General features: G+C 49.1%; 2 protein-coding genes across 2 annotated transcripts in view; one reads left to right on the forward strand and one right to left on the reverse strand.

Annotated features, from left to right (window-relative positions):
* ENO4 (enolase 4) overlaps positions 1-3935 on the reverse strand; it is a gene marked incomplete at both ends in the record, with an annotated part of 29676 nt that extends 25741 nt beyond the window's left edge. Inside the window, 1 exon segment of the mRNA XM_084244584.1 lies at positions 3771-3935. Coding sequence (XP_084100710.1) covers positions 3771-3935 — 165 coding nt within the window.
* Positions 3936-18132: 14197 nt separating this feature from the next.
* The window catches only part of HSPA12A (heat shock protein family A (Hsp70) member 12A), a gene marked incomplete at both ends in the record, with an annotated part of 106475 nt that continues 97133 nt past the window's right edge, over positions 18133-27474 (forward strand). The window contains one exon of the mRNA XM_084244635.1: positions 18133-18220. Within this exon, the coding sequence (XP_084100761.1) occupies positions 18133-18220 (88 nt within the window). The remainder of the gene's footprint in view (positions 18221-27474) is intronic.

The raw sequence follows: 27474 nt of genomic DNA on the forward strand, positions 1-27474 counted from the left end.
AGAGAGCTTAGATAGAATTAGGATAGGAAAAATATGTAGTATATCCTTTGTGTATTACCAGGAGTTCAGTTCAACAAGGCCCTATAATTTGCTACATCTTGCACTCCTAACACAGTAAAGGATGAAACAAACAAATATTTTTTCAAGTGCTTAATGTGTACCTTGAAGGAGTTACTATGTCTTGTTTCTCACAGTTGCCTGGTATCACAGGGCCTGGTATATAATTAGGATTCCATTAATTAAATCTTATATAATTAATAATCATCAGGCATGTTATAACATTAAATTCTAAGAACATGATTGCCAGAGGTAGGAAGTAGGGGGCAAGGCAAAACAGGTAAAGGAAGTCAAAAGCTAGAAATTTTCTGTTATAAAATAAATATAATATTAACCATAGTTAATAATACCATATTGTGCCTTTGAAAGTTGCTAAGGGAGTAGATTTTATAGGTTCTCATCACAAGAAAAAAAACCCTAAATTTTCTAACTATGGGTAATGACAGATGTGAACCAGACTTGAGGTGATCATTTCACAATATATACAGATAATGAAGCATTATGTTATATACCTGAAACATGTAATTTTTATGTCAATTACACCCCAACAGCAACAAACAAGTCTCAAAATAACTGTATAAGGTGAATGAGTGGTATCAACTCCAATTCATAGATGAGCAAATGAATAGCCCAAGATAATGTGTTTTGATTATCTACTGCTTTGTAACAGACCACCCCAAAACTCTGTAGCCTAAACCCCTTATTTGTTCATGTTTCTGCCATCTGGGGTGGGCTCAACTGTGGAATTCTTCATCCACGGTCTCCTGTGAGGCTTGATTGGGACCACAGTATCAAAGGTGTTTCATTTGCATGTTTCAGTTGGGATGATTGGAAGAGCCATCCAGGCTCTCACTGGGCATCTGCCTGTCTCCCAGGCTATCCTGGGGGGTCTCACACTTGTGGGGCCTCTCTTCACGTGATCTCTCTCTCTTCAGCAGGACTTCTGGCAGCAAGATGACAATCTTCCAAGAAGGAATGTTCCAAGACAATGAACCTCAATATTCATATACTTACCAAGCTGTTGTATAATGCCTGTCAAGTTACTGTTGATCATATGTGCAAGTCTGAAATCTATGCCAAGGGGCTTACTTCATACTGGTGGTATGGGTCACTGAGGGACATCAAGGTAACTGTCTCTATTCAATAGATGCTCAACAGCCATTCAGTTCCCACCCCCAGGGATCTTCCCTGTCCAGGAATTCCTTTTGTATGCGTGAGAAGCATAGAGGAAATCATCCTGGAGCTGCATTTGGGAGGATGTGGAGTATTTCATCAGGCAGACAAAGGAGGTCAAAATACTTCAGTTAGAGTGAACAGGACAAAGGGCAGGGAAGTCGGTCACCCTTCAGGCTTTAGTGGAGGAGTGAGGGGTGGGATATAAGCCTGTCTTCCCAGGTAGGAGGAGCACTGGAACTCAGAGAAGGCTTTCCATCTCACTCACCATTCAAAGGGCAACCATAGGAGGCTTCTGAGCAGAGGATGATGCCAGACTTGAATATTAGGAACAATAGAAGAGGGACTAGGTGAGACTAAGGATGACAGACTCTAGGTCAGTGACTAAGGATATGAAAAGGAGGTGGCCTTTTGGACCACTCAAGATCTGAACATCCTTCAAAGTCCATGCCAAAACTTTACCACAGCCTACAGGGATCTTCCACATTCAGGAATTCCTTTACCCAGCATATAGCAGTGGCTCCTGAGTCTAGCATATGGCCATATGTTGCCCTTTTATTTTTTGCCAATTATTTTATGTATCAGTAGCTTGTGTCTCTAATCTAGGTATATGCCCCCAGAGGGCTTGACAAACCAAATCTAGCTGCCTACGGCTGGAAGATCATTACACTGGAGAACAAGAGTCTGCATTTCTAGTCTGAGCTGTTGCACTATGTAGCTGTGAGACAGGCTTGGGGAGGGGGTTGGACTAGTTAACTTTGGACAGTTTTTCTAGTGGGAGAGAGTGGGATGAGAATGGAATTCAATCACATTCATTCCACAAATAGTTCTTGAGTGTATCATGTATCTTGCCTGTATCATGCACTCTTTTTGGACCCAGAACCGACTCATTAAATTTCTCATTGTCACTCATTGTGTAACAGGGTGGTCCCCAGGAAAGGGGGAGGTTCCCTGCCCCACCCAAGGGAGGGTGGAGCTGAGCAGGAAGAGGAGAAGCTGCAGAAGAGACTGAGGAAGGAAGCAGGATGGAGCCAGGAGACCTGGAGGAGGCGCATGGAGCCTAGAGACACGTGAAGAAACTGCGCTTGTCTTTTGGTCGTGGACGGGGTGACACAGATGTGGGTGAGACCTGTGGGGAGGTGACAATGGCAGCTTTTATCTTGATGTTGATTTTGCTCTTTTCCTTCCGGGCTTGTCTGGTTGTTTGTGACCCTTTGCTGTGGGTCCCCACTGGAAGGTGCTTTAGACTTGTAGCAGGCTTTGGGGCCTTGTTCTGGGCCGATCCCATATGGATGGACTTTTACCCACGAGGGGACGGGTAACTTTGGGTGCTTCATTTAGAAACTAGACTCTTTGCCATACCTGTATTGTTTCCTAGTTTTATTAAAGTTCCTTCCCATTAAAGTCTCCTATGTTTTGTGTTGATGCGGCGGATGGCAGAACCCATGTAGAATAGGCAGGTTTGCGGGGTTTGGGCTGCCCCTCTGCCTGTCCTATAACAATTGGATCCCTTGGGGAAACCATTTAAATTCTAGCATACGGTTTCTTTATTGGTAAAAGAGGAATCATAACTTTTCCTTCACAGTGGTTTTTAGAACTGAATGACATGGCACATAAAACACCGGCATGAGGAACTCAGTTACAACTCCCTGACTTCCATACAAACATGAAAGAGGAAAATAAACATTAAGGGGACATGCTCTGTATCACCTGTTTCTACAAGATGGGGCACTGAAGCCGGGGAACACAGCGTGCATATTCACAGCACTGACACACTGTTTGGTGTGGCCATATTGCCTCACCTCGGTGCCAACCCCCAAGGCAGGGCCTCCCTCTGTTGTCTGGGAGCTGGCGGCGAGGAAACCCTTGCCTTTGTGTCAAGTGCTTGCGCTTAAGGCTAAGACACGAACCCTTCTGGAGAGCGGCACACACCTAGGGAGGTTCTATGGAAAGGTGCCCTGCTCTCCACGGGAGAGCTGCCTGGGAAAGGTTCGACACGTGCTGGAAATGCCACAGGGAACAGGGCCAAGTGGGCAAGACTGACGTGGCCCTGCAGCTCAGGGGGCAGCTGGTGGGGTGCGGGTGGGCACCCGGAGAGGGCAGGGCGCCCCTGCCAAGCAGCAGAGGCTTGAAGCCGCAGTGAAACTTGGAAGCCGAGGCGCCCAGCGGGGCCTGAGGCGCTCGGGCAGGCCGAAGTCAAGGGGCAGCAAAGGCGGGGCGCCCCTCCCGCGGCCAACAGCAGGCGGCTGTCGGGGGGCTGAGCCACGAGGCACCAACATGTGGGTTCAAACAGCCCCCGGCGCGCGGGGCCGACTCGCCAGGGGTACCCCGGCGCCTGCCAGCCCCCGGGAGCGGCTGCGGCCCCCCAGCCGCCCAGAGCCCCTGCCCCTCCGGCCGCGTCCTCCGGCCCCTCGGCGCGGCCGACCCCGGCCCGCGGCGCGGCGCGTGCGCCGTCCTGGCGCGCATGCGCACGGCGCTGCCGCAGCGCGGGGCGGGGGGGCGCGGGCGCGGGCGGGAGCGGGTGCGCGCCGGGTCCCTACCAGGTGCCCGTAGACGTCGGCGGGCTGGAGGTGGAAGGTGGCGTTGAGCAGCTCCTCCAGCCTGCGCGGGACGGCGTTCTCCCGGTAGTACTCCAGCGCCCTCTGCTTCAGCCTCTGCAGCTCCCTAGGGCCCCCACAGCCGCGCGGGCCGCCGTCTTCCCCCATGGTAGGAGATTCAAGGCGACTGCGGGCGTTAGCTGGGGGGCCCGCGAGCGTCCCCCTGTCGCTAGGCAACACTGCGAGAGCCCGACCCCAGATCTCGCGAGGCTTCCGGCCCCGGGTTCCTCGGGCTGCGCGGGGCTCTGGCTCCCAGGTCCGCGGCCCGGGCTCGCGGGCGCGCACCCCCGACGGGCGCTTCCCCGCGGTTGTCCGGAGGGGGAGATAGTTAGCCCGCTCGTGAAGGGCGTCTGGCGCTTTCCCGGCCTCCGGCTGGGACTCAGGCTCGGGGGGTCGCCCGGACCCTCCCCACCCCTGGGCCCACCCCCACCCCTGGGCCCTGGCAGTGGGGCCCTCCCCCCCCCCCGCTACCCCCCCCACGTCCTGGCTGTGGGGCCCTCCCCCTCCCCCGGGTCCTGGCCGTCGGACCCTCCCCACCCCTGGGCCCTGGCCGTGGGGTCCTCCCCCCCCCCCCGGCCGTCGGGCCCTCCCCCACCCCAGGGCCCTGGCGCTCCTCTGGTGGGTGGCGGCAGGTGCTGGGCTGGCCACGTGCGGGGAGGGATCCAAGAACCCAGGGGGTCTGTCCTTCATAAGCTGTGGAGTGTGGCCGGCTGGGCCAGCAGCTTGCGGGCTGGGAGAGCAGGTCCAGGGCAGAAAGGCCTGTGTGGGCCCCCAGGAACATGAGTGGGCTGAAATCAGTGGAAGGCAAGAACCCTGTGGGCTGGAGAAATTGGGGGTGCACTTGAGGGGATGGTTGTGGCTGGGAAAGGCCTGGGGATTAGGGGTGGTACAGGCAAGACTTGAGTGGGCATGGCAGAGGGTCAGGGTTCCTCCTCTGAAGCCTTCGGAGGCCTTCTGTGTCCAGCTCTTTTAAATCCAAACTGCCCTCGTGGCCTCCTTCCCCCTGCCAGGTGTCACTTGCGGTTATACAACTTCTTAACGTGGGCTCTGCTCCAGGCGCTTCTGCTGTAGCAGCGGCCGCCGTGGGAGGGGGTGCTGGTCCTCTTGCCCGTTTGTGTTTCTGACTGAAGCAGATGATTTAATAGATGGTGAAAGGATGACACTTAATTCTGCTTGTCGGGAAATCAGTCTTAACCTACTCTGCCTGCTTCACCAGTCATATAGGATAAAGTGAGAAAGTGCTTTGGAACAAGGCAGTTATTTATAGGCGCCCAAGGGTATAAAGAAACGCAATTCTGTAAACATTCTTACATGAACAGGGACAAGCACCTCCTTGGGATCCTCATGCCTCAGTGTTTTCTCTGAATCACTTTCTGGGGTACGGCAGGACATCATGGACTTGCCTCATCCTTCTTGCTGGATGGAAATCCCTCCATGGTGGAGTGGAGTCTGAGTCACCTTCACATCCACTGCAGAGCCCAGCCCAGCAGGGACAGAGCATGTGCTCTGCTAAATAGGTGCTGCGTGAGGCTTTATACAAAATAAGCTGGTGCAATCGCTGCTGTGCTTTCCTTTCCACCTCTGTGCCTTTCCTCAGACCCCCTGATGGAAAGCACCCCCTTGGCTCCCATGTCCTTTAATGCCTCGGTGAGTCCCATGTCTTCAAAGAAACCACGCTCCATGGCTCTCTTCGCTCAACCCCCTTTTCTTCTGAACTCTTTCTCCACATGTAGCCTGAGCCACAAAGTTCAGCCCTGAGGGAGGTCTTGGCTCACTTGATGTTTTAATGGAAGATTGGAAGCATTGTGGGCTGGTACTGCCAGGTCCTGGGGTCTCCCCTCTAACCATTGTCTTCTAAGTTCCGTGAGGCCAGGGACTCGGTCTGTCTTGCTCCCCAGCACCACTACTTTACCTGACAGAATAATTTAGTAAAAATTTGTTGAGTAAATGAATGGATTTTGCACATAATAAATGTTTATAATCAGTGTTCTGGAGCTGGGTGAATTAGTACCCTGGGCTGGCTAGATTAAAGTGTCTGCTTTAAGGAATAATGAGAGATAAGGATGGAAGTCGTTAAGATGAAATGATGACGGGACTAGAATATCATTCTCCAAGAGTGGGAAGCAGCCCCTAATTTCTGAGTGTAGGTTAGTCAAAATGGAAGAAGCATTTTAGGAAGTTAACTGGCAGCAGTGCTTGGCTTGATGGACGTGTGGCTACACAGAAAGCAAGAGATCCAGGTGGGAAGTAATACAGACACAAGCTCCTCCACAGTCATGATGGTGATGGGAAGAGGTGGGTGAGAGGCCTGACGGAAGGAAGGAAGGAAGTCACTTTGAGTGATTGGATGTGGGGTTGGGAGACTTGAGGTAACTCCACTGAGGATGACTTGTGGAATTCTGTCACAGTGGAGCTAAATGACTGAGGCATCTGGTTTTGACAGGAAACCATGCATTTGGTGTTAGCCATGGGGAGGCAAGCTCTGGTGTCCCAGAGAAAAGGGAGGTCTGAAGAGGCAGGTGGAAGATGGCCACATGGAAGTGAGCATTGAAGTAAGAGTCCAGGAATCCTCTGGAGGGAAAAAGGAAAAAATCCTCTTGCATGAAGGACCTAAATATTGGGGGAGGAATCTATTTAGAACATAGGAGGAGGGGGAAGGCGCTGTAACAACAAACAAAGGGGGCTCAAAGGAAGAGGACAAACTCCAAATCACAGTGTCCAGGGCAAAGCATTCTGGGAGTGTCAGGTGTGTGCCTTTGTGTGTGTAAATAGGCACACAGCTGAGTCTAAAAGGACGTGTGTTAGCATGCTAGTGGTTTTATGTTTGGGTCCTGGAATCATAGGGGGCTTTTCTTCTTCCTACATAGTGGTAGTTTCTGATTTTCCTAGAAGGCATATATTACTTGTATACCTTTAATGAATGATATTAAAAATATTTTCAGGAAGGATGTTAATTCAAATGTTACGGGATAATTGAAGACTGAACAAAGATTTTAGGAAATCGGTAGTTCCCTTACAGATCATTCCATTTTCTCAAAATAAAACTATATAAACTAAATAAAGATATAAACTTACCATCCCTGCTTCCCTCTGCCTTTGGTTCAATCAGCAGATATTTATCGAATGCCTACCATGTTCCAGGCACTATGCTAGGCACTGGAGGGAAAGCAGTGAGTAAAATAGATAATTCCTTTTCCTCGTGGCACTTAAGTTCCAGTGGCACTTATATCCTAGTAAGCCATCACTGGGGACAGTGAACTAAAGTATTAGACTGGAAAATATTTAGAAAAGTTGGTACGCTATGGATTTATCAAGAGCCTATTAGAGCCTATTCTCAATAGGTCCAAAGTAAATAAAATGATTATTCATGAATATTCCAATTTTCAATCTTATTCCCCATAGATATTAGAGCTTTAGCTGTAAAATACACTCATGCATATGCATATTTTGTAATACTTAGCACATTCCTTGTTTTAGTCCCTTGGCGGCTGTATTTCCATTTCATATTGAGACTCAATGTCCAGGGGCACTTAAAGAGCTTAAGAGCCTGAAAGGGACTGAGTGTGCTGGGAGCCCTAAATGTGTGGAACTCGGGGGCTGAAGAGTGGAGTGGGAAGAAGGGAAGGGAAATAAAAAGGATACTCAGGTGATACAGAAAGTCTCTGGAATATTCCCAGGGAGAGAATAGGACTGTCCTCTCCTCCTTTAGAAAGAGAAGAGAGAAGAGAGACGACACAGCCTTGACTGTTAGCTGCCTGTGGGCGCGGTGGCCCCATCAGAAGGGATTTATGTTGTGGGACAAGGACCTCTTGTATGGGACTTAGAAAACCTAGACTGGACTCCCATCTGTTCCCAAGATCTTCCAAGACCTCATCAACAAAATGATTGAGTTGGGCTGGTGTTGCTTGACTTTTTAGTATGAAGATGCCTTACTAACAGCAAAAGTGAACCCCTTGACCCCGCCATGTGGTAGCGGTGATCTATAGGGCCGCTGAGTTCAGCTGGATGTACATCTAGAGCATTTGTGTTCATTCATGGTAGTGCTGTACCTATGACAAAGAATGTATTTATGGGCAAGCCATTCTTCAGGGATGTGTTTGGTGTACGTGTGGGAATGTGGGCAGCCGGTCCGCAGTCCACAGGCCTCTTGGAGACCTCAGGTGAGACCCTCTGAATTGGGGTTCTCCATCTCAGCTCTCTTCTCCTTTGTCGCTCTGATTCCAGATAAAGTGGCAGGACGTATTGGTCAACTCCTACTTGCCAGCTGAAGACCTTTCAGAGAGGAAATAAGCTATTCGTCAGTGTGCATTTTATTTTATTTAAAGATGTATTTATTTATGCATACAAGAGCTGGGGTACAGGCCAGAGGTGCAGGGGGGTGAGAGGATTCACCAGAGACAGAGTGGGGAACAGAACAGGCAGATAGACCAGACCGAGGTACACTGCTGAGGGGAGCAGTGGGCGAGTCAGGAGAAGTCTCCTGCGCCATGTGGGCTCTCCCTGGCTGGCCAGGGATCGAACTCGTGCTGCAGAGGCTGCGAACTGTTTCATAGTGCAGTGCTCAACCCCTTGCGCCACCAGGGAGGCCCCATCAGTCTGCATTTTAAAAAGAATTTCTAAGCTATGTCATTTAGGCTTCATTTACTAAATGAAGGAGGAAAAAGGAAAATGTATTTGTTCATTTTTTCCTTCATCCTTTTTAACACCTTTATATAATTGGAGCTTGTTTGCATGACTAGTATTTAGATGTTATTTTGGTGTTACTGTCAAGAGCATGTTAATTCTTCATGCCTGCCTTTGCCATCTGTGTTGAATATCATTTTTCATAGGGAACTAATGAACTTGATTGCAGGTGCTTTTAGTCATAGAATCATAAACAGGGGAGGAAAGAGCACAAGGGACTATGGTGATGTGACGGGTGACTTCGTGGTGGGAATTTTACGAGGACTGCAGCTGAGAGAAGAAAGCATACATTGTACAAAAACTAAGAATGATATAAAATATATATATATATAAAATAATTTAAAAAAACCCAACCTCTTCTGTTGGTGAAGCACTTTCATATGCCCTGCGTTTCCTTATATCATCCCATTAAATCCACAAAACAGGGGCCTCCCGGGTGGCGCAGCAGGTTGAGCGTAGCGCTATGAAGCTGTCCACAGCCCCTGCAGCACGGGTTCGATTCCCAGCCGGCCAGGGAGATTCCCACGCAGACCTCTCCTGTCTCACTCGCTGCTTCCCTCAACAATGGACTTTGGTCCATCTGCCTGTTCTGTTCCGCACTCTGGTGAATTCTCTCACCCTCTTGGGCCTCTGGCCTATACCCCAGCTCTTGTATAAATAAATACATGTTTTTAAAAAATTTTTTAAATATCTGCACAACAGCGGAAGTGAAAGGCCAAGGAGCACATAGGTGATAAATAGTAGAGATAGAATTTGAACCCAGGTCCTGCTGACTGCCAGGGCCAAGCATTTCTACTGTGCTCACTGCTGGCAAGTCTAGGTTCTGCTACTCCCATCAGCAGTTAGTAGACTCTTCCCCCACCCTCCCAAGTACATTGAGAACTTGGAGGAAGGAATCGGGGTAAATGTGTTAATCTCTTGATCATTAATTCTTGGTCTGCACTGCATGTTAGAATCACTTGGGATTCTAGCAGATTCTACCAGAAGCAAAGCGCCCTTAGAATTTAAGCACCAGGAAGAGAAAGATTATCTGTTTCATTCCCTGCTACAGTATTAAAAAATACAGATACTTGGGCTCTACCCTGGACCTACTAAATGGGAATTTCCAGGGTTGGGCTCCACACAGTACTTTTTAAATTATCTGATAATAATGTGCAGCCAGGGCCTCCCTGGTGGCGCAGCGGTTGAGCACTGGGTTGCGAAGCTTCCAGCAGCCTCTGCAGCACCGGTTTGATCCGTGGCCACCTCGAGGGTCCCACATGGCGCGCAGACCTCTCCTGCCACGCCTGCTGCTCCCCTCAGCAGTGTATTTCGTCAGTCTGTTCTGCTCCCCGTTCTGGCTCTGGTGAATTCTCTCACCCTCCCGTGCTTCTGACTGTACCCAGTGCTTGTATAAATAAATAAATAAATAAATCTTAAAAAAAAAAAAAATGTGTAGCCAGGGTCGCGAACCACTGCTCGAAAAGATTTCTCCATGGGTCATGTCAGAAAGAGAATGGCTCAGGCTTTATTTAGGAACAGTTCGATAATGAGTGCAAGCAAGAAAGACTTGACCTGTTGGGTCTTGGAAGCCAAAACCTGGATTCAAGACCTTGGACTTATGGGTCCAAGTCCTAGTTCTTCCAATCCCCAGCTGTGTGATCTTGTACAAGTTACTTACACCATCAGTGAATATTTTCAACTTTATAGGATTGTCATGCAAATAAATTAAAAAATCTAGGCGAACTCCTTCCCACTGAGCCCAGAATATAGTAAGTCAAGTTATTATTACCAGAAAAATTAAGGCAAAGGAAAATAGAACATTTTTAGCCATTTTACAATGTTTGCCTGAAATCTATTTAGCTTTGTACAGGAGTTCAGACTGAATTGAATTAAATGATAAGGGGAAGTCCCTTGAAAAACAAAATTAGTTACCTTTTGAGGTAGTTAAACCTCCTGGTAACATATCGGTCGTCTTTGTGCAAAAATATAGGTTGATATGTTGCTTCTCTCTTGCATTGCAAGTAAAGCAGAGAACTGGAGGCACAGTTGTACCGTGCACGTTCCCAGCATCCTGTCCAAGGCTGTGTTAGATTTCACCGTCAGTCATTTGTTCAAAGGCCTTTGACATACAGGACCAAAAGATGCTGTTAGAGATGATACTGTTGGCAGATTATTTTTCAGAGTCTAGACAAGTTTCTGTGTAGCAGAATGGGGCTGGAAGAAGGGTGTTTACCTAGGGAGTCCAGACAGTAAAGAGGAAAGGAAAACTTCAGGCAAAAGAAAATCAAGCAAGCAATTTGGCCATTTTTAGACAATTTTTTAACTTTATTGAAGTGGATACAACTTAAGGGTATTTTTGTGGCGTAATTGTAAAGCAGATAAAAAAGAATGAATTGCCAAATGAGTTGCAAAATAAATATAGTAATTGTGTTCATTGTGAATAAAGAAAATGTTAAACAGTTTCCACATAGGGGGTAGCAAAGAAGACAGCAGGAAGAATCCCAGGTCAGAGGACAGGTAGACAGTCCATCAAATTTTGGCTCGAAATATTTTCTCCGTTACTGTTGCAAACATTGATTTAGTTTGTCTCCTGAGAATTGTGTGCTGGCCTGTTTTGCTGCTACACTTGAATGAGAACCAATAAGTTGTTTAACTTTTGTAATTAAACTTTAACACCTGATTGAAGGGGGCTTTAGCTGCTCTGAAAAGTACTTAGGGTTAATCTGCGTAAGAGGAATTATCTGTTTCTTATTAGCGTAATCAAGGCACTGCCTCTGTCTTTATACTGATGGATGCTTTCTACAGCCTCATGAATCTTATGGTAATATTAAGACTTCAAAAAAATTGGGGGGGGGGCGCGGAATTGAAAGAATTCCCTTGTTAAAAATTCAGTACTTGACTCTCTAGTTGTTATCAGCCAATTGAAGGATTTTTTTCTTGTTTTCCTTTTTTTCTCCTTCGATTTGCCTTTTAGAAATGCTACCCCTTTTGTGCTATTTAAGAAGTTTGAGAATTGTAGCTTTTTAAATGTTTAAAAAAAGAAATCTAGTTCCAGATGCAGAAATAGAATTCTCATCTGCTGATGAGAATTATTTCTTGAAGAGCTGTGACTTGGGAGGAGTAGATGCTCAGGGTTTTCTAGTGAACAAGATTAGTTGAGGTGAATTCCTCAATGTTGATTTGACGTAACCACATCTCTTTCTTGACAGCCCCAGATGAATTATTGTCACTGGAGCCCTATGCACTTCCAGGGTCCCTTAGGTGGCACTTGTGAGTAATTCTCGAGTTTGATCTAATGTGTTAGAGTAAACTTCTGTACAATGTTTTGTTTTGTTTTTTAGATACACTGAATTGTATGTTAACAAGGGATATTGGATTCTGTTTTCTTGAAATAATACAATCATCATATTTTATGATTGTGCATTTAACACCCTAGGGTGGATAGAGAATAGAAGAAGTAATGGTTAGAATCCTTTTCTCAGAAAAATGATTCCACTTCTACTTGGAGGAGAGCATTAAAGCTGAGAGAATGAAAGTTTAAAATATTATTTCAAAAGTAGACATAATTTTAATATATATCTGATGATGCCCACTTTCGGTTGAGGGGCTAATCAATGTAAGTCTATTTTAAGTGCTACAGGTTGGGGAGAGGAAGGAAGAGGAAACACAGGGGAGCCCATCACAGTGGTGACCACCCAGGAGTAAAGACGTGACTTATATCAGGATAATTTTGTGTGAAGGCACTTTCCCTTGAAATAAATAACAGAGGTGAAAGTAAGGTTTGGAGAAGTATCTGGATGCCTGTCTCAGCTGCATTTCCTTCCGTGTGCCTATATAGGGACGACCCAGGGGCCACCCTCCCCCGCTGTCACTGTTAGAAATGGCAGAGTCCCCAAAGAAGCTAGCTGCGCTTGTTCAACAACTGCAGTTAAGACTTTTGTGCAAATTTGAGTTGACTTATGAATAACAAAGTGATTTAAAATATCCCTAATTGGCCCCAGGGATGCATCTTTCCCAAAGTCCATGACCACCTGTTTGCACGCTAGCCTCCTACCTTGGGTGCAAATTTGGAAACAGGGACCATGGTGGAGAAACTCACCAGGCAGGGAATTTCACAGAGAAGCAGCATCTGTTTAACCTTAAATATCTGTGCCTTCTGAAGAATTTTTCTGCCTCTAAAAGTTCAAAACTAGAGTTCCTATTCAGTGCCAGAAATGTCTTTTGATGTAAAATTATTCCTTCCCAATACTTGTTGATTTTTGTTTTTTTTTTTTTTTTTTAATGTGTGGATCTGACCTGTTTGGTGCTCTAATCCTAAATGTTGTCTTTTCTGTATAGCCAGGCTGTCAGGATATAAGGGGAAAATAAAGTACCTGTGCTGATTTTGAGAATACAAAATCAAAGGCCTTGTTTTCTAGAGTAAGAATCAAAAGACTGTGTTTGTAGAGGAAGCACCAAAGCATCACTTTTATTGTAAAGCATGATGTTTGCAATAGTGTGTTTATCACTTTATAAGCTTTAGAAGGATTATTTTCCCATACACCATCATTTATTACTTTATTGAAAATACAGCCACTTTGAGTTCTGAACTATGACCTTTGCAAGAGCAATATTATGTTTATGTTTAATTAGTAATTTCTTCTGTCTACTTCTTATAAACCCACAATTGGAAAATTAGTTGTCTTTTTATTTTTCATTTTTTGAGATAATTATACATCTGCAAAAGCAGGAAAAACAAAGTGAAAAACTCAAAATGATAAGACCTCTTTTAATTTATATGACTTAGATTTTATCTTCAACTACTACTTGTTACATGAAAACAAAAGGAATCGCCCTAGATGTGTGGTTTATTTAACTGAAATTCACTGCTTTTCCCTTCCTGTGTGCATGTCCTCTTGACCCTGACTCCCTGAGGGCTCGCCTTGTGTTCACACTCCTTTTCAAGCCCTGATGCCGAGAAAAAGAACCCTGTCCTGCTTGGCACGAAGCTCAGCCCTGGCTGGTGGGTCAGAGGCTGTTTTTTTCCCTCTCTCTCTGCCTCTCACACACACACACACACACGTACACACATGCACACACATGCACACGCATGCACATGCACGTGCATATGCCCGTGCCCATCCCCACTGGGGTTAAGGCTGAGCATCCACGTCAGGACCAGCCCGGCTGGTCACTCTGTGGTGGGCCCACCTGGCCGTCCACAGTGAGATGCCAAGGCTAACCCCCCACATCCTGTCTCCTCCATGTTTGACACACCTGTGTGAGGACTTGACAGGCATCTGTCTCGCTAGGGCATTTTAAAACCCACAGCTACTCTGGAAGGATAGCACAGGGGCCAGGGGCTGCGACCCTTTGTCAACTGGGAAAACTGCATGGGAACACTCCTTTGGCGACATAGTGCTTTCCCACTTTTAAAGAAGGGGAACCTTGTGGCGTGTAATTCTAAGAAAATTGTTGTAAACAAATAAAAAGCAGAAGTGAGCTCTTCATGGGGACGGGGAGTGAAGTAGGTTCCTGGGAGCTTGAGGAGCATGTGACTCAGTCACAAACGCTGCGCGGAAGTGCGCCTTTGGAAAAGGCCTGCGCATTCTGCAGGAGAGAGAACAGCAAACGCTTCTCCCCTTGGCCAGCAGGTCTGGGGTAATTCAGGAGCTTTAAAGCAAAGTTCAAAGTGACATCATTTTCCAGCTGGGAATTAGCACACTTACATATGGAATACAGGCATTTCAACAGGTACAGTTACTGTTACCATCAGCTTGATGTTGACTTTTTGTTTAAGTATAAAGGATGGTAACCTGTATGTGTGTGAACCTTTCTGGGTGAGATACATGTGGGTAATAAAGGTAAACCATAAGCTCTAGAGTTGAAGTGTTTGTGGCTGTCACCATGTAAGTCAGTTTGCAAATCTGAATTATGAAGCATGTCAGCTCTTACCCTTCAGAATGATCACCTGTTACCCTGGGGTCTGTCTCTTATCACCGTGTCCACTGCATCGGTTAGGTGTGTGGACATGGGAACAAGGCAGCATTTAAAAATGCATTATTTTATCCGTAAATGCACATGAGGTACCTTTATAACCCCTACTTAGTATGAAGGTCAAACAAATGTAACCCAAGGTCAGTTTCTACCTTGTGAAATCAGGTGGTTTGAAAGTGTGCGTGAGGATCCCCATGGACACAAGATGCGAAGCCCCTCTTTGTTGTTGCTGAACTTCAGGGCAGGCTCGTGCATGGTGTCTCAATAGGCCAGTGGAGGGTGCAGGGTGAAACCAGTCTGGTGGCTGCTGTCAGATCTGACATCTGTCCTGTGATGACGAGCATGGTGGCCTGATTTTCTTCTCTTCAGATGTTCTTCCTTCTCCCCGTCCAGAAATAAGTTGAAACGACCTTAAAACACTGTTCCCTACACACTCCCACTGAGGGAGTTCATGCAGAGGACTCGGCGGAAATCCAGAGGCAGGTCAGCGCCCCCCCACCCCCACCACATCCTCGCCCTCACCATCAGTGCCACCTGCTCCGTGCAGGGGAAGGTGGTGGGGGCTCTTTGCCAGGGGCCTTGGGGCAGTGCTGTGGACATCCAGGCGCCTCTTGACTCCAGGCGTCACTCAACCCACTTTTCCTCTGTCTTGACCGCCCATCTTGTAGGCAGAGCTGCTGAAAGTAATGGTCCTTACTGCTCATCTGTCCATTTGCCATTGTAAGAATGGCTTTTACAGACAAGGAAGTCAGCGGGGCAGGCAGCTTCAGGGGTCATTCGGTTCCACACCCACATTTTCTAGAACCCCCCCTCAAAAAACACAGAAGACCTCCCCATCTAAGAAAATAGAACAGCACTCCAGTTGCTGGTGAAAGACTCAACCTAATTCTTCCTAGCCAGGAACCACTTTATTTGGTGGGTTTAATCTTAAAGAATTTCTTTTATTCTCTTCACTATATGGGTAGATAAGGGAAAAACACTTCTTATTACAGACATCTTCCTTGCTGTGATAGGTGTAGTCTCCCTAAGTAAATGTCAGGTAAATTCTGACGCTCTAAAAAGATTTTAACAACTAAAATACCAAATCCCTAAAGCCCAGGAGAAGGTGGTGCACCTGTTAACCCTTTTGTCACTTGTACCAGCACCAAGCAGGTAATTTTGACGTCAAAAGGTCTATGACTTTCTCAGCTTAATCTTTTTAAATAGACTTTCTGCGCGTCAGTTCTCTATACTCTTGTTTGTCAAGTAAGTGAGTAGATACTTCAGCCTTTTTTTTTTTTTTAAAGTACAACAGTAAGCATGCCTGTTGCCCTTCATCATCGATAAAAAAGATTTCTGGCTCATCCAGCGGAAAGTGATTCACCTGCAGCTTTGTTTGTGAATTAGTCACGGGCAGCCTCTCACCCAGCTGGTGGTGCTTCCCTCCAATGAAATGGAAAAAAGTCTTTCCCCTTCCCTCCCCCCTTAGGTGCAAACCTAGACTTCCACCTGTCTAGGTTTGAAACCGTCACCAACAGCTGTTTATTTCCACTGACAGTTTCAAGCACACGTCAGTGGTTTCCCCCCAGGTGAATGACACCCTCGTGTTGGCGTGGCAAATGACTAATAAAGCATTATGAAACTCCTTAAGTGTGAGGTCCCCCTTCTCATAGTGAGTCACTGCTGCCGCCAAGTGACAGGTTGGGGACAAGGGGGAATCTCAGACAACAAGAGCATCGATTCCTTTCCCAAACCAAGGCCCCTTCCCGCTCTGAGACAAAGATGTCCCATCCTCTGGTGTGATGGGAATAAAGAATCTCTCCCAGACCACACTTGCCTCCACAGGGGCGTCCCTCCAGAGTCCGTGAGTCAAGAGTGGTGTGGGCGATTAAGAAGATAAGTTCCTTCTCTGAAGGGAAATATCTAATTTTAGTGCTGAGGCATTTTTGTTTGTTGGTTTGGCTTGGCTTGGCTTTCCACAATCTGTCACGAAATCAGCCCTCTCCTCCGGGAAGCGAAATTCTCCGTCTTCACATGCATTCATCGCACCAAACAAACTTGTAATTCTCAGAACCCAGGAGGGCTTGGGGACAGAGGCAAAGCCTGATGGCGCCAGCGGCCTCATTCTTGAACTGGGCTGAGAGCTTTTCAATTGCGGTGACATTTTCAGCCAGGAAGGTAGTAGTTGTTGGGGAGCAATGTTTTACAGGCAATTGCTTTATATGATCAATGGAGCAATTCCCCTTCCAGAAAGGAACCCAAGCGATCAAGTGAAATCATTGAAGGGAGCAAGGGGGAGCGGCAGAAAGGATTCATCTGATTAGCAGGTGCCGGGCTGGAGGCTCCAGGGCACACAATGTCACTGGCCCTTTAAGACAATAGCTGTGCTCCCTCCGCAGCCGCCACCCCCTCCCCGGAGCTGTTGACAGGTCTGAACCTCCCGAGCAGCCCATTGTGGCCACAGTAGGAGGCACCTGCAGAAAATGTGCCAAAACCAGGCAGGGAGCAAGGGCTTTTCAATAAGCCCCGCAGCTGGAGAGGAGAAGCAATACTAAACAACAGGCGCGGACAGGCCATGTGATGGGGACAGGGGTCAAAGCCAGACACCTCCTATCGGCTTTCTGAGCTGTGCTCCGTTCAATTTGCTGACATCTTCTAGCTGGCTTTTCTCTATTTGCTTAATATGCTGCGGTATTTAGCTTAAAAGCACTAAATGCACCATCACGAGGAGCTTTTCTCTCCCCGTCCCATTTACTGTTATTAAAGGCCGTTTTCCAGTATTTTCACTCTTTCTGCCCCAAACTAAGATTGCTTTCTTTTGCCTCTCTCATGACTCCTCAGGGCGCACACGTCACACGCTGCCCCTGTACCTCCCCTCCCCCTCATGCGCTCATCTTTAATTCAGGGGCACGCAGAGCTCTCCAAATCTGGGGTCCGTGCTGCCTGCATCAGCCCATGGCCCCCCTGTGCTGCCCCCTGGCCCAGAGGCCTCACTGCCTTGCCACTCAGTGGACGTTTATTGTGCATCTACTGTGTCACCACCACGGTTCTCTGGGCTTCCGGAAATCTGGGAATGGACCGGGTGCGTGCCTTCTCTCCGCTGTTTAGAAAGCAGCAGGGAGGCCAGGGTTTTAGGGACTGGTGTGCGCCCTGCACTTTTCCTTGTGGTACTCACAGCCCTTTGCGAAGGAGCAGGAGCGGGAGGTCGGGGCCTGGGGGTTGGCAGAGCCCTGGCTTGTCCAGCGTGCCTTGGGACGCCAGAGGACAGCTTGGGAATTTCATCTCTGGAAGGGAAAGGGTGGCCGAGAAGCTGGCAGAAGCTGTTCCGGCAGCTCTGTGAGGCTGGGGCCATCACGTGTCACATTGGCTCCACGCTTTCCAGCTTTTGCGATGCTGCCATCCTTCTGTTTGTCACGTGAAGTAGTAAGGCGTTATCTCTGTCTTCCAGATGAAACACTGAGACTCAGGGCTAAGCATCCCGCCCACGGCCACACATCCAGTAGGTGGTAAGTGCCAAGGCCACCAGGAACCAGGCCCCTGTGCTGCGCCCTGTGACCGCGGCCTCCTCTGCCCCGCACCTGCTGCACTTCACGCGCCCCACCAGCCCCGACGCATCGAGAGCCATGTGGGGACAGACAGGCCAAGTGACCTTTTCACAGTGAAACTCTTTCCTCCCCTCCCACAGATGGAGAGCGTCGGCGTGTACGGATTCTGTGGGTGCACAGCCAAGAGCAAAATGAAGTGTGATTCCAGGTGGGAAATAGCCGCTTCAGGTAGGAAACGAACATGTTTGTGTAAGTATCACACCTGCGTCTGAAACAGTCACCCCACCCCCCAACTCGGGTCCTCTGGGGAGGGCCTCGGGACTCTTGAGACTCGGGACATGGAGACTTACACACGCGTGAGAGGTTTGCTGGACTGTGGCGAAGCACCTGCTTGTGGAGAACGCCCGGTGCTAAGAGGTGCGCGAGGGCGTCCGGGCACACCGCGTGTGACTGCGACTTCCTGTGTTGCATCTCATGGATGAGGTGCTTTGCACAAAACTCCCCACCAGCAAAGAGAATTTAAGACACGCTCCAGGTTCGGAGGACAGTTCACAATTCTTAGCAATGAAGTAATTTTACATTAAGGAACGAACATTGTTATTTTCAATACGACGCTCTTACACACTTAGAGATTTCGGTGCAGTCTGGACATCACTTTTGTCCACACTGGGAAACCAGAACCTTCGTGACCCTCAGTCAGGGGTGGTCAGTCTATCATGGTGGCCGGGGAGGGGACCTGCCGTGTCTCCGGGGTGCATCCCAGTGCCAGAGGCACCCGGGGGTCAAGAAAGGAAATCCTTGCCCGCGACCCAAGCCTGGAGCGGTCACTGTCACGCTCACGGGTGGCTCAAGGAGCGGGACCCGCGTGGGCCTATTCTCCCCGGCCCTTGGCCGTGGTGTCTGTTCGGACCTAAGGCAGCCAGGAAGCCATGGCCCCACTCCCCGAGCGCCTTTATGCTGTCACATGTCTCTCCTCTCTGCGGACCGGTCCTGCTCTTCCTTCCTCCCGAGCGCCTCCCTCCAGTCCTGGGGAAAACAAGTGCACTATTCATGTACAAAGAGAGAGAGGAGGGGGAGATGCCACCGACAAACTCCATTGAAAGCCACTGGCTGTTCATTTACATTCACACTTTTAAAAAATGTTAACTAATGATGTTAAATGGTTTGCCAAAGGTCCTGGCAGGTCAGTTGTAGAAGTGTCATTTCTGCCTAATTAGGGCTCTTGTGGCTGCCCGGGGCCTCCCAGTGCAACTGGTGACAAGCCGAGAGCTGACAGCTTCAATTGGTGCCACTGGGAAGGGTGGGCCCGGCGTGTTTTCCAACTCAGCCAGGTGTTGGCTGAATGGGGGAGGGGCCGAGAGGAATCTCAGCGCCTCTATGATCCTCTTTCTTTCCCTGCTCCCTCACCAGGCCTTCCCCTTTGCAGGTCTTGTCTTGTGTCAAGGTCAAGAATGGGCTTTGCTAAATCAGCAATTTGGGTTATCTCTGGGAGGTCATTAGCAATCCCTGGCCCAGACATTTCAAGTGGTCTCAGCCTCCAGATGCTAGATTCCCCCCACCCCCTTCCCCCAGCCCCCACTAAAAATCAGAGAGTAGGAAAAAGAAAAGGAAAGTTTTAGGTGGAAAAACAAAGAAAACAAAGACAACAAAACAAAACCAAAAGCGCCAGAAAACCCTGCAGGGCATTATAGCCAGAGCTTCTGAAAACATTGGTAAGAATAAAGTTGGGGTGGCTGGAAGAGAAAACAGCCGAAGCATCCCAGTCAGTGCTTTAAATACTTGAAAGAGAAAAGAATGAAAGGAAATCCTATGATGTTTAATCAGATGCAGAGTACCTGTCACGCAGTAGATGCTCAGTAAACCGTTCGTTGTTTTGACTTCTCCAGAGGAAAACTTGTGTGGAAAAACAGAAGTGATTTCGAGATCCCGTCATTGTTCACGCTTATTTTGTTTCTGCAGTGTCCTGTGAGTGTCGCAGTTAACCAGAAAATACCTGCTAAGTGGGGAGGGTCCTGTGACAGCTCTCCACGTGCCTGCTTCAGTTTGTCTTTTTTTCCTCTTTTCATTTTTGCCCTCCCTCCTTCCTTCACCCTCCCCCTCTCCCCTCCTTCCTTTCTGTCTCTTTCTCTCCCTTCCCTTCTCCCTCCTCACCCCCACTGGTGTGCAGCAGCCCCAGGCTGCGGCCGCTGCATCACCAAGAGGCAGCCCCACAGCAGTGGTAGGACATCTGGACCAGAATTTGGACTTGACACACTGGGGGGGGGGCCCTGGTGGGCCTTTCCTGGTGTTTGAAGGGACCCCGCCCCCCCTTGCACACACACAGGCACCTCCACATACCCACCTACCGGGCGTGGCAGCAGGCCTGAAAGCTGAGGAATGGCGGGGTTAGCACCTGGGCCTTTGGAAGCACCACTGTGTTAAAGGAAAAAAGTGAACGGTGAGGAAAAAGCCATCTTTGCTTTATGAAAATCTAAGGCCACGCCCCAAGGTGGCAGTTCTGGAAGGGGGAGAGAAACTGAAGTGCTGGGTGTCTGGGACTTTGGGGTTTCAACTCCCTTTTCTCACCCCGGGACGTCTCTCCCGCTTGCTATCTGTGTTCTCTCTAACATGGCAGAGGGAGAACCGGGGCTGGAAAGATCAGCTGTTCTGTCTGTCAGTTTTATCCAGGGAGTGTTGCAGGGAGGCAGGAGGCAGAGTGTGTGGACCAGAGCTGGCACCGAGGCTGCCCAGCACATCTTTGAACAGACGAGAATAAGCAGAACTGAGCTGGGGGCTGGCGAGAGCGGCTGCCTGTCTGCAACTTTCCTTTCCAGCCACCTCCTTCATCTCTCTTTGCATCTCGGTCCTCTCTTCCTCTCCCACCCCTTTCAAGCTGCAGCTGCTGTTCTTTTTCCTCTGTCAGTGACCTCCTTTGTTGACTCGGACAGCTTTTCCCCTTGGACACCATTTCACTTAGTTGTTTTAGTAGCTACTAAAACAAACAGCTGGAAGACTTGTGAGCAGAGAGAACAACTTGTGAGCTCCACCCAGCCTGGGTTTTGTGGCCTCACTACTCCAGGGGTGTCCGTGGTAACTGCTGATCACAGTGGTGACCCTGGGAAGGTGGGGTCATATGCCACTGGATCTTTCCCAAACCTTTCTGAAAGCAGATCTCATTTTGCTCTTCCATTGTTTAAGGTTTTTTGGTGGCCCGTTGAGATCTGGCTCTGGCTTCTCTTTGGCCTTGGAGCCTTCATCTGGTTGTCCCATCTGCTGGCCGTTCTCTGAACATGCCAGAATGTTCTATGCCATAGGGAGGGCCTTTGGACAAGCTCATTTGTGTCCTTGGAATGCCTTTTCTCCCTGCTGTTCTCACCAACACCTACTCCTTACCCCACCTCTCCCAGGATGCTTCTCCTGTCACCCTCCAGCTAGATGGACCGTTCTCTCTTCTTTTATGAACCGCACACTCTTCTCATAGAGAACAATGACAGTAATAATAAAGTTCCCTTTTATGGGGTATGTCCTGTGTGCCAGCCACTTGCCCGTGGGCTTACAAACGTAGTGTGCCGTCCTCCCCATGCCGTGAGGAAGCTGCTGTGGTGGAGATTTACCAACAGGATCCACGGGATCCTGTGTGGCAGGTCACGCAACTTGAAGGGGGTGGAGCCAGGTTTGGGTCCCACCTGCACACTCGAGTGTGCATCGTAACTGCCCTTGTCTGGAACCAATAGATCGTGCTGCACCCCCGTTGTAGGTGGCTACTAGGTGGAGCGATGTGGGTGTTTGCCCCCGTCTGGATGGAAAGCTCCTGACTTGGTGGCACTCAGGGAATTTTGTGTTCCGGTGCCTGGGGCAGGGCCGGCATGTGGCGGAGATGCCAAATGTTAGTTGAACGTAATACAATGGAATGGAATGGAATTGTACTACATATTGGGAGGGGCATGTTTTTCTCTCTGTCTCTCTTTTTCTATATATTTGCATTTAAGTATACATATAACATACTTATTTCATACACAGATACATCTACATTTATATATTGTATATGCATACATACATTGATATACACACAGAATCACATGTGCATGTATGTGGGTGTACAGGCACGAGTTAGCCTGCACGCATGTGTGTGTAAAGAGAGGCAGCGAGGCAGGGAGAGTCCCTGTGGGAGCACGTGGGCCCTGCACGTCTCTGGTATTGCAGGATGAGCTGTGTCCTGTGTTACTCACATCCCTTGCAGCCTGGTGAGAGTGCGTGTGTCTTGGCGTCGATGCTCCAAAAGCCAGACCTCCAAGCCCCCACGCCCTCTCGCATCTAAGTCGGAGAGGTCCTGGGAGGGTGCTCATGGAGCAGAGCTCTGGGTGGTGTCCCCGGACCTTACCCAAATGTTTCCCTCCTCGCTCCTCTCCTTGAGCCGGAGCTGGTCCTGGAGGTGAGCTCGGCTTTCATGCTGCCCCACCGGTGCCAAAGCCCCCCGGCCCCTGCTGTGCTGCTGTGTGTGACATAAAGGATGAGACAATGAACCCCAGCCCCCGCCCCAAGCAGAGTATCTTCCGCACAAAACAACAAAGCTGTGCCAGAGCAAAGAGGTGCCACGAGCTCTGGGGAGTCAGGTGGGGGCTCAGTATAGCTAATTCGAGGGCAGACAACGCTCATTTGCCCTGTGGATTCTACGCTCGCGCTCTTGCACGTAGTGGGGACAGAGCTTGAGTCATTTATATACATTCATAGATGGTGTCATTTGGCATTACATGGGTCCCCTTTATTTCACCCAATATGAGTATGGACCCCCTGTCATAAAATCAGATGTAAAGCATCTAGTTCTTGTTGAAAAGCATCTGGTTCTTGTTGAAAAGCATCTAGTTCTTGTTGAAAAGCATCTAGTTCTTGTTGAAAAGCATCTAGTTCTTGTTGCTGCTTCTGAAGTAATTCAGTGACCCCAGGGAAGTCCCCGCATCCTGCTCACCCCCTTCCTGCCCGGCTCTCCATCCACTCTGGAGCCCTCCTCTCGGGCTTGGCTTGCTAGACCCACCCTGCCTCTGAGAACCACCGAGGCAGCTTTCTTGCTTGGCTGCGCCCTTGGCTGCCTTGTCGCCTTCTGCAAGCTTCTCTCTCAAACCACATGGCTGGGCGCAGGTGGCCACGCGGCGAGATGGCCACGGCGCTTCCTCTGCTTCTTCACCCAAGTCTCCCAAGCTGTGCTTCTGCCGGAGTGGAACCATCTTTGATGTCTCTGTTTTAATTTTTAAACATTTGCCCATTTTTTCATGCTCCTCATAAAAAAAGGGACTGTGGCTGTGGAGAGGCCTCACTTTCTCAGTCATGCCTTTGCGGGTCCTTGGTGCATCCCGACGTGCCGGGGACTGGGGTGGCTGGCAGGTGCGCCCTGTGTCCCCCAGGGCCCTGTGTTCTTCTGTCAGTGCCCTGCTGTCTCCTTGAAGTTCTTGAGACTGTAAATGCGGGGTGTTATACCTTTGCATTGTAATGGGCCCCACAAAACATGTGGGTGACCCTGCCTTTGGAGTTACTGACCCCTCTAACAGTGAAGCTTGGAGTTGTGGCATTAAAACCTTGGCGTGCATTTGTGTGTTACAGCCCCCCACCTCCCAAAGCAGCATGAGAGCTGGGGTGCCCTTACAGAAAGAGTTCTGGGCTGAAGGTGATGGAGGCCCAGGTGGCGGGGGCCCGGAACACCCCTGGGGGCCGGACAAGCCGCCCCCAGAATTCTCCCATCTGTTTATGCAGGGTGCTGGGGAGCAGTCGCTGGGATCCTTGTTCAGGGAAGCTTCCCACGAGGACTGTTTTCACCCAGTGTGACCCCATCATTTGGCCAAGAATTTCTGCTTGTTGGAAGTCTACAGAAAAATATCCCTATTGAAACAAACCAGATTTGGAAATGGACTATCCTTTTATTTTTATTATGTTTTTTATTTTTGCATAGAAGAACTGGGGCATAGGCCAGAGGTGTGGGAGTTGAGAGGAATCACCAGAGGCAGAGTGGGGAGCAGAACAGGCAGATGTACTGAAATACACTGCTGAGGGGAGCAGCAGGTAAGACAGGAGAGGTCTGCTGCACCATATGTGAGGCAGCTCCTGGCCGGGGATCAGACTCTGGCCGCAGTGGTAATAGCACTGAGACTTAACCCCTAGGCCACCAGAGAGGCCCTGGACTTTCCTTTTTAAAGTATGTATACTTAAGTTCTTATTCGAGCCCTTCTATTTTATTTCCTTTCACTTTCCTAACCTGCCTTACTCCAAAAGGGACTTCCGGACATGCACATAATTAATTAATAGGAATGATGCATCGGAGTTACAGAACTGAAAGGGGAGTAGGGGAAAGTCAAGGATAAGATCGGTTCACAAATGTAAGCCAGAAAGGTGTCTCCAAACCTCTCGGTAGCAGAGCAGAGACTTGGGGTCAATGCCAAGTACTCTGGAAGGCAGGGGAAGGAAGGGTTGGGAGCAGGTCCCCAGGGGCCTCCACTGTCTCCCCGTGGGTCTGAGATGTCTTGGGAATGTGTGGGGCTTTCCAGAAATCTGTTTGCACGAGGGACCAAACGCGCTCCCAGGAAATCCCGAGAGAGCAATGACGTTTCATTTGGAGGAGAGAGAGGTTTGGAATACTTCATGATCACTCAGGCGTCCCTCCTCTGCCCACAGATGACCTGGGCTTGAGTAAGCATGACCCAAATCCCCTCCCTACCCCCACTCCGAGAACTTGGGCTTGGGGGGATGGTATCTCGGCCACATGGCAGCGGCAGCAGCAGAGGTGGTGAGCCCGGCGCTGGCAGTGTGGGTGGCACTCGCTCGATGGCAGTGGCACCAGCACTGGCGGTGGCGGTGGCACCAGCACCAGCGGCACCTGTACCTGCGGGAGGTGGCACCTTCGAAGTGGACACAGCAGCTTCGCAGCAGCTGCAGGGACCGGTCAGCTTTGGTGGGGGAGGCTGGTGGCTGGAGGGACCAGAGTTGCTCTGCTGCAGCATGGCTCTGGGGTGCAGAAACATGGACCCCGGGACATGGCAAGAAACTCATCCCGAGAGGTGTTTGACTCCCCATCCCCTTGAGGAGGTTTCCTCCCATAGCTGGAGGGAGGTGGAGCCCAGGAAGTGGCCCTGGGGGCTGTAAAAGAGATGCCATTTAACCAAAGAGCAGAGTGAGCCTTGAAGAGATGAAGGACCCAAGATTTAGGGCATTTGTGAGATGCGTGCCAGCCAGCCGGCTAAGAGAAGTTCAGTCTTTCCCCGAGCGGGCAGTTGCGAACTCATTCATTCGTTCGTTCATTCATTCAACAGGCCTCTGGGGAGCCTTTGCTGGAGTCTGCAGTCACTTTACTAGGATCTCAGCCTGTGCTGTGTGGCTCTATGATCTTAAGAAGGTTGTGTGATTCCTCTAAACCCCAACTTCCCCCCTGTAAGTGAACCACAAGTGATTTTAAGTATCATTGGTATCCATCTCTTTGGGGTTTAGGGGAACTGGATTCTCGTGAAGTGGTCCCCACGATGCCTGCACAATTGTGCGTCCAACAAATGGAAGCTCTGATTAAGGGCGACGGGACATGCAGACGCACCTGTGTTTGTCCACATAATGAAAGCTTCCTGGCCAATGTCCCATAGGATGTACTATGTGGCTCCTTCCATGTATTAGTGGAGATATCTTGGTTGCTATCTGTGTTTGAGGGTTTTTCCAGAGTACCTGGGCAGAGTGCATGAACTATTCATGAGTTTTTAAAGCAGAAGAGAAAGAAATCCCTTCTGACCGTCTCTCTGGTGCTTTTATCTGCTCCGTGATACCTCGTCTGTCCCCTGTGTGCTAGGCGGTTCCCCTGCAGGGAGGGGCAGGGCACTGAGGCTGACTGAGAGTGTCTGCTGGCGGCTCTGCCTCTCGGGAAGGTCTCCTTAGACTGTCTGCTCGCCGGCTGCTTCCGTTCTTCTAGATTCATTCAGCAAATACCTCTCTGGCATCTGTGTGCCAGGGACTGTGATAAGTGCTGGGGACACGAACGGAACCCACCGGGTGGTGGTGGGGCATATGTGGAGGTAGGAAATGGGTTCTCAAATAGGGGCGCTTTGAAGGGCATGAGGGTACATACGTAGCAGAGTGGAGGGGAGGAGGCTGGGGGAACAACCCTGGGAGGTGACACTTAAGCTGACACATGAAGCGTGTGTAGGAGACATGGGGGGTGAGGAGTCCAGGGGGAGGAGCAGAGTCTCCCTGGGGCCACGTGCCAGCCCTTCACATTTTTGAAGTCACCTTCTTCTTCAGAGTTCTTTGATTTTGCTCCTAGTCGCTCTGGCTTTTCTTTCTAGGATGTGATTTTACAATCTGTTGTCATTCTGAGATCCAGGCTATTCACACACACCCCCCTTTTTTTTTTTTTACAACTTTATTGAGCCCTGATTCTCACATACCAGAAATCCACTCATTAGAGTGTATGACCAGTATCATCGAGTTGGGCAGCCACGTCCACAGTCCATTTTAGAATATTCTCGCCATGATGCTAATCCCATGCCCACTAGCAGAGACTTTCGTAGCCTCAGCCCTGGAAGCCACGAGTGGTTCTCCATCTCTGTAGCTCTCCCTGTTCTGGACATTTCCTGCCAGTGGAGTCACACGGGGTGTGGCTTCTCACTTAGCACAGTGCTTTCAAGGTTCCTCCACGTGGAACAGGAATCACGACCACAGTTTTTGTTGCTGAATAATATCCCATCTCAAGGCTGTGGCAATCTTGTTTGTCCATTAGTTAGTAGCCACTTGAGTTGTTTCCATACTCTGCCTTTTATGACTAACGTTGATGGAGTATTCATGTAAAAGTTTTTGTGTGGATGTGTTTTTACTTCTCTTGAGTACCTTCCTCGGAGAGGAATGGCTGTGTCTTACGATAACTCTGTGTTTAACCCTTTAAGGAACTGCCAGGCTGATACCCAGGGGATTGCTGTGTGTAAGGGGGGAACCAGCTCCTCCATCAGAATTTGGTGATCAGGATCCCGTCACTGACAAAGACATCTGTCAACAGGAGAAACTGTGGTTTTCTGTGTTTTGCTAATTAGGACATATTTGCCTAATTCTAATATCGATTCAATACGGCCTAGTAAAAACATACCCATTAAGGGCCTCCCTGATGTCACAGGGGTTAAAGTCAGTGCTATCAAGCTATAGGCAGTCACTGCAGCATGAGTTCGATGCTGGCCAGGGAGCTACCCACGTGGCGCAGCAGACCTCTCCTGTCTCACCAACTGCTCCCTCAGCAGTGTGTTTCAGTCATTCTGTCTGTTGTGTTCCCCACTCTGTCTCTGGTGAATCCTGTTACCCCCTGTACCTCTGGCCTATACCCCAGTTCTTATATGCATAATAAAAATAAATCTTAAAAAAAAATTTAAAAATAACCCATTAAAAATATGAGTTCTCCCCAGGCAAGTATGACCATATACAGGTCCTCTCACTGGACACATTTCAGCCAAGGACACGGGAGAGGCCTGGGACCTGGTAGGGGGACATCATCC

Source organism: Talpa europaea (genome assembly GCF_964194135.1).
Source record: "Talpa europaea genome assembly, chromosome: 10".
Taxonomy (NCBI): Eukaryota; Metazoa; Chordata; class Mammalia; order Eulipotyphla; family Talpidae; genus Talpa; species Talpa europaea.